General features: G+C 55.0%; 1 protein-coding gene across 1 annotated transcript; it reads left to right on the top strand.

Annotated features, from left to right (window-relative positions):
• Nucleotides 1-557: 557 nt before the first annotated feature.
• Rflnb (refilin B) lies at nucleotides 558-6,850 on the top strand. The gene is made up of 3 exons (XM_051157982.1): nucleotides 558-887; nucleotides 3,357-3,466; nucleotides 6,228-6,850. The coding sequence occupies exons 1-3, from the start codon at nucleotides 678-680 to the stop codon at nucleotides 6,556-6,558; spliced, it is 651 nt and encodes a 216-aa protein (XP_051013939.1). The 5' UTR covers nucleotides 558-677; the 3' UTR covers nucleotides 6,559-6,850.
• The last annotated feature ends 268 nt before the right edge of the window (nucleotides 6,851-7,118 follow it).

Raw genomic sequence — 7,118 nt, 5'->3', positions numbered from 1 at the left:
GAGCACCAGGCCAGGGAGCGATCGACGCCGCGGGGAGTCCGGAGGAGTAGGCCATCTCTCCTCGGGGCAGCTGTGAGAGCCAGAGCAGGCCCTGCTGAGCCAACAGGCGGCCGAGCCATACGAAGCGCATTAAGTATTAATAATTTCCAGTTGTTTGCTCGTCCGTCTCCCGACCCCCCCCCCCCCTAACCCTCTCGGCCTCTGCAGGCTGAGACTTGGCTCTGGCTCCTGGCGGCCAGATTTAGAGATATTAGCACCTCCCGGGGACCGGGGAACAGGGCAAGGGCCAAGGATCGCTGAGCACCGCAGGGACAGTGTGCGGGGCCGGAGGGAACCCCGCGGCCTTGCCAGTGGGCGAAGCGCCTTGCCTGAGGGGCCCCCGTCGCGGGAAGATCGGCGCCCGGGCGAGCTGGGCGGCGCGCTGCAGGAGCGCAGCGGCCCCTGGCGCTTGGCCTCTCGGCGGTCACCGCAGCTGGGCCAGCCCCCGAGGCGGGACGGAGGGCGGGGTCTCCAGCAAGCGCGGCCGCCGGCGACACTCGGACAACGCGCCGGCGGCGGCGGCGGCGGCGAGGCAGGGAGGGCAGCCCGGAGGGCAGCGGCCCGGGCCCGCGTGTGTGGCCCTCTCTCGCGCCCCAACACCGCGCGGGCTGTGCCCGGGTTCCTCCAAGCACGCAGCTATGGTGGGCCGGCTGAGCCTGCAGGATGTCCCTGAGCTCGTGGACACGAAGAAGAAGGGCGACGGCGTCCTGGACAGCCCGGACTCGGGACTGCCCCCAAGTCCTAGCCCCAGCCACTGGGGGCTCGCGGCGGCGGCAGGCGGAGGTGGGGAGCGCGCTCAGGTCCCAGGGACGCTGGAGTCCGACACGGCGGCGACCCCCGCAATCCTGGTGAGTTGCCTCGTGCGCAGACTTCTCCCTGTCCCGGCCCACCCGCCCCGGGGACTGCCTAGCGCTCGCTGTCGGTGCGGCCACCCGCCAGTCGGGACGGCGTGGCCATCGCCGGGAGCCGGGGCGGGAGCGTAGCGAGAGAGCCTGGCCAGCTGGAGCCAGTGGCTGGAAAATTGTCATCGCCTAGGAGGCGCGGGAGCCCCGGGAGAGGCGAGCCGCGGTCTCCTCCCTTCGAGGTGGCGGCCCCGGAGGCTGCCAGGCTGCGGCTCGACCACATTCCTGCCGGGGCGGGCTGGGTGGGGCTCCCGGGACACGGACGGGGAACCCGGCCCTCCCCACCCGGGAGCCCACGCCCCGCGGCTTTGCTCCCAAAGCGCCCTCTCTCTGCCCGGTCCTGGGAAGAGGGGTGTGCTCTGGGATCCCGGCACTAGGAGGGCCAGCCTTTGGGGGACCTTCTAAGGAGCCATCAGGGTCCTGCTGGGGAGTCGGGGGGCGTCCTGGTTCTGAATACCTAACCCAGCCAGTGTTCCGCACTTAATGAGATCAGCGTCCTCCAGGTGGCCAGAGCTTTGAAAGTATTAATCCTATTACTTCTTTTACTTTAAACTTTTTGCAAGAAAAACTCCCAAGTCTGTTTTGCCCTGGGATCTACTCAGGTGGTGGCGTTGAGGCAAGAGCTTGGGAGAGGTCACATCCTGCCGACATTTGAAGCTCAAAGCAGGACTGAGACTGTTGACCGTGCCTCCCTTGGGGCGGTCGGTGGCGGAGCTTTTGTGATGTGGGCCTTCTTGACCTACTGACCCTCTCCCAGCAAACACCAGCACCTCTTAACTTCCATCCCAAGGTGCAGCTTGGTTCAGCTTGGCCTTTTTTAGCCTTGTCTTACCTGCTCTGACCACTGGTGCTTCTGACGTCACTTCTTACACCTGACATGAACCTTGACACCCCCCCCCCTTTACTTTTCTCCAAGTCGAAATGGCCCTTGCGTGCTCAGCTATGTCACCTCCTCTGGGAGCTATCTCAGACATGTTCCAGAACTTGTGGCTTGTCGTCCCTCTTCGGTGTCTCTCATCACTTCGGCTGACTGACCTCATCTTCTTCCCACACCTGGACGCCGGGGGACTGTCTGTCTGCGGAGTGGGGGTGGGGTGGGGCTGGAATGGAAGTACAGAGGAGGCAGGACAAATGAAAACAGGAGGGGCACCTGGAAGAAAGTTGTCTTGGGTGCGTGGGAGAACTCTGTGGCCACACCTCATGTGCCTCCTCGGTGCACTGACCTTGGCTTGCTCCATATCCCCTCCCCCAAGCTGGACTCACTAAACTCCATCCTAAGCATGGAACAGTACCCCTTCCCCCCCCCCCCCCCCCCTCACCCCCCACCCCCTCACCCGTCATTTTGGCTTTTGCATCTCGTCCTGATAGCACAGTAAAGATCTCAGAGTCACCTTTCTAGAAACATTTGTCTCCTTCCCTGTCCTGGGGGTGGGACTGCCACTTCCACACCCTGGCGCAAATGTAGTTCTTGCTCTTAAATTAAGCAAAGAAAATGATGGATCTCAGAAACCCGGAGAGCACAAAGGGCCACTGAGGTCCCCTCTGCCCTGTGTTTATCTCTGCACATTGAGCACAGAGGGCCAGATTCCAGCAAACTGGGTGACATAGAGTGTCACCTGAGTGTCCCTGATGAGTCAACCACCGAACCCTGCACACTGAGCTTTCTTGGTCCGGGGAGGTGGACACGGAGCACTCCTGAGCTCCACAGTCACAGAGTTGCAGGAACCCTCCGGCTTGGATGGCTGCTGCCCTGTCAACCCCAGAGGCAAAGGAGGTGGGGGAGCAAGGGTGAATCTTCACCCTTAAAACGTCCTAGAAGCTTTTTCTCCTGGCATTAGTTTTGGCCTTTCTCTGACTATTGCTGCGCAATGACATTGGGGGTGGGGTGGGGGGCGCTCTGCCTGGTTGAGGGTTCTGAAGAGTTAAGCTTGAGTTGTTGGGCTTTCTCACCACAGGGCTCCTGTGGTGCAGCGGCTTCTGGCCCTGGCTTCAGTCCTGATGTGGAGTTCATCATGTCAGCTTCCTCTCTTGCCTTTCACAAACCTTCGGTGAAGGAAGGGGGTGGGGCCTTCCTCCATCATGCAGATAAGGACATGGGACGTGTGACACAATTCTTCTGAGGGCACAAAGCACATTTAGGATAGATCTTGCCTAATGTGCTCGTGGGTGCAATGCCCATCACTGAAAAAGAAGAAGAGGGTTAGGGTGGGGATTTGATCTGGGACTTGAATCTGGGACTTTCGGGTGCCTGGTCTAGTGTACTCTCCATGCCATAGGCCAACCCTGTTCTTTGTAGGGCCAGACTGTGGTCATGATGGAGCCCCTCACAGGAGGCTCAGAGGCTCAAGCCTTCTGTGGAGTGCATGTTTGGCCGGTGAGCCATAGCTCTAACCACTGTCTCTTCTCTCCTGGAAGAGCCCGGCATCTCTGACTTCCTCACTGGCTGCCAACTGCTCACCACGACTCTGTCCCCTGTCCTTCGGCGAAGGAGTCGAGTTCGACCCCTTACCACCAAAGGAAATAAAGTGAGTATACTGACCCTAATATTATTTCTTAAAAAGTTTTTTAAAATCCCAAGTATGATTGCTTATTGTTTTAAAATGTTAACTATGAAAATATGAGCCGGGTGTGGTGGTGCACGCCTTTAATCCCAGCACTTGGGAGGCAGAGGCAGGCAGATCGCTGTGAGTTCGAGGCCAGCCTGGTCTACAAAGTGAGTCCAGGATGGCCAAGGCTACACAGAGAAACCCTGTCTCGAAAAACCAAAAAAAAAAAAAAAAAAAAGAAAGAAAGAAAGAAAGAAAAAGAAAAGAAAAGAAAATATACCAAGGGCTATGAGTAGTTTGACTTTTGGTGACTTATGGTCTTGTGTGCCAGCTAATTAAGTGTATAGATACCCGGTTGATTTACGTAGTCTTGAGACGTGCTCTTGCTATGTCGGGGTAGCTGGCCTAGACTGTAGCCTAGGTTGACTTCAAGCTTTGGATATTTCTGTCTCAGCATCCTGAGTGTCGGTATTACAGGTGTGCAGCACTACAGCTAATGTAGACACTCTCTGTAAAAAAAGGTGAGATTCTGTGATGAAATTCTGGCTCGTGCTCTGTGCATTTCATAGACCATGCCATCGGGTGCTAAAGATTTTGTTGAGTATTAATTCTTTCTAGAAGCCGTTCGTCCCCTCTAACCCAACTTCAAGGTGCTGTGATCCTGTCTCATGTTATGTCACTGGGCGGGTCCTCTGGGAATGACCTCACCCAGGACTACCAGGGGGCCAAGAGTGGAGACGGTTCAGCAAAGCACTGTCTTTTTAGCGAAAGGAATTCTACTTTTGGTGACGGAGGTTTTGTGGCAGTTTCCGTTGCCTGAACACAAAGGGGCCATTGATATGGGACAGAGGGAGGTTCATCTGTGTAGAGGTGAACAGGTTAGGTTTTTGTTCCCTGGAGCTTGTATTTCTGACAAAACTGGGACGTGACCTTGTGACATTGGCTCCCATCAGCACCTGGTGACTCCAGGGAGAGCAGACACAATGTTGGTTCTCACCCACATGATGCTGAAGAAATGCTAATATCGGTAAAGCTGCAATGCTAACGTATCCAAGTCGTTACTACGTTGCTTCTAGAAACATATTAACCGCCCCCCCCCCCCCCCCCCCCCCCCCCCGCCACCAGCCATGAATAGCGTGTACACCCGCGGTCCCAGGCAGCGCTTGGGAGGCTGAGGCAGGAGCCTGGGGTAGGCTGACCTACTTTGCAAGACCCTTTCCCAAAATAATGAAATAATTGATGGTGGTGGTGGTGGTGGTGGTGGTGATGATGATGACGACGGCGATGCAGCAACTGAGGGATGTAAGTGGCAAGTTAGTTTGTGGCCATTTGGGTTGCAGTTGGCTTCCATTGATAGAGTCACGTGCCTGGGTCTCTTTGAGTTGGGAGGCTTCCAAACCATAGTTGAGGTGGGCCACACACCAAGGCCATAGCTATAGCCAAGTTTTAAGGACCAGCGCTCAGCTGTTCCAGAGTCCTTTCTCCTTTCATTCAAGAGCTGTCTGGTCATGGCGTGGGTGGAGAAGCTGACTCCACCTCGCTCCGTGAAATAGCTCTGCTCAGGCATAGATGCAGAGGGCAGTAATGTCACTGCATGGTGTCTTAGCTGGGTTGCTGCTGCTGTGTAAGCACCGCGGCCAAACGCCACTTGTAGTGGGGGAAGGGTTTAGTTCAGCTCCCCTCATGAGGAGAAGTCAAGGCAAGAACCTAGAGGCAGGAGCCATGGAGGAGTGCTGCCCACTGGCTTCCTCGCTTTGCTTGCTTGTGCATCCTGGGCACACCTGCACAGGGACGGCTCTACCCACAGTGGGCTGCACCTTCCACGTGAATCACCAATCAAAAAAATGCCCCACACAGTTGCCTATAGGATAAACTGATGGGGGGGGTGGGGTGGTCATCTTCTCAACTGAAGTTCCTTCATCTCAGATGACTTTAGCTTGTATCAAGTCACTTAAAAAAAAGACAGCCAACACACATGAACATGTATGTTAATATGCACTTACACATATGAAGAATCTGCTATGTTACTAGACCACATAATCTTATGGGACACATAATCACTGTCATATATGTGACCAGTCATTGACCAAAATGTTTTTGTGCTGTGTGCGTCTTAGTTACCACTGGCTACAGGTGGACACACCGCCCCTTTGTTATCCGGCACTTTTTACAAAGTGTGGGCAAGTCAAGTTGTTTGGCTTCCAGCTTAGGTAAATTGGCCTGGAATTCAGGGCTGTGGGAAATCATGAGCTCGTGGTCAACTTTGGAAGCCCAGTGTGCTGCGTTTAGGTTCCAGCTTGGGTCTGGGGGTTTAGCTCAGGGGTTGAGTTCCTGCTTAGCACTCAAGGCCATGGGTTCTATCCCCGGCCCTGCAAATCCATCAATCAGTCCATCCATCCATTCATCCATCCATCCGTCCGTCCATCTGTCTGTCCGTCTGCTCGTCTGTCCGTCCGTCCACATATTCACCAACCACCTCAGTCCATCATTCAGGGTCACTATGACCTTCATCTCTGCATCCTTCCTTTCTTCCAGAGTCTTTGGGAAGGTCCAGGTAGGTCCTGTGACACAAGTAAGTGGAGTGCGATGCCTCTTCCAAAGTACTCCCACAGTCTGTGTGCTGCTTTTCCCTGATGCGGCCAAGTTCAATGTTTGCACTCCACGAGAGATGAGAGGCCACATGTGGGACCCCATGCTCCTAACGCAGAGGGCAGCTTCATGCTGGCTTGTCTCTCCACAGGTACACTTCCTCAGTCAAGTACGACTCCGAGCGACACTTCATTGATGACGTGCAGATGCCCCTGGGCCTGGTGGTAGCTTCCTGCAGCCAGACAGTCACCTGTATCCCCAATTGCACTTGGCGAAACTATAAGGCCGAAGTGCACTTCGAGCCCCGCCACAAGCCAGCGCGCTTCCTCAGCACCACCATTGTCTACCCCAAGTACCCCAAGACCATCTACACCACCACTTTGGATTACAACTGCCGCAAGAAGCTGAGGCGGTTTCTGTCCAGCGTGGAGCTCGAGGCCACAGAGTTCCTGGGTAGTGACGGGCCCTCAGATGAATGCTGACTCAGCTCGCTACACTGCCCTGGTCCCCAGACCACCCTGGACAAGCTGGGTAACATTGTTCTCTTGCACATCACCCCAGCCCCAGGAGTCTAACCTGGAGACGTCTCTAAGCCTAGCCGGGGGAAGAAGATAAAAAAAAAAAAAAAAATCACCGCATCTTATGATAATAGAGAAACTCGGCTTCGTTTAAATTCTTTCCAGATAGTCTTTTTAAAGGAGCATGCATATATAACTTCTGGTTGGTCAGTGCAGTTTCCCCAAAGGCTCAATTTGATAAGGAAATAAAAATAGGCACAACGGCCGGTTGTGGTGTCGCATGCCTTTAATCCCAGCACTGGGGAGGCAGAGGCAGGCGGATGAGTTCAAGGCCAACCTGATCTACAAAGTGAGTCCAGGACAGCCAGGGTGACACAGAGAAGCCCTGTCTCAAAACAAAACAAAACAAAAGGCAGAACAAAAAAAAAAGGACTGTGACAGGCTGAGGTGAGCTTGCCCTCCATTTTCTGATGAAGAAAGTCGGAAAGTCTCTGGAATAGAGAAGTGAATTAAGAAATTTCAGC

Source organism: Acomys russatus, chromosome 16 (assembly GCF_903995435.1).
Source record: "Acomys russatus chromosome 16, mAcoRus1.1, whole genome shotgun sequence".
In the NCBI taxonomy this organism is placed as follows: domain Eukaryota; kingdom Metazoa; phylum Chordata; class Mammalia; order Rodentia; family Muridae; genus Acomys; species Acomys russatus.
This window is presented reverse-complemented; position numbering and strand designations above follow the sequence as displayed.

Bases quoted from the DNA above. Each gene is read 5' to 3' on its own strand.
- Rflnb (XM_051157982.1), top strand. From the start codon at position 678: ATGGTGGGCCGGCTGAGCCTGCAGGATGTCCCTGAGCTCGTGGACACG. The intron at 888-3,356 runs GTGAGTTGCCTC...CTCTCCTGGAAG, and splicing joins CGGCGACCCCCGCAATCCTG to AGCCCGGCATCTCTGACTTC. The intron at 3,467-6,227 runs GTGAGTATACTG...GTCTCTCCACAG, and splicing joins TTACCACCAAAGGAAATAAA to GTACACTTCCTCAGTCAAGT.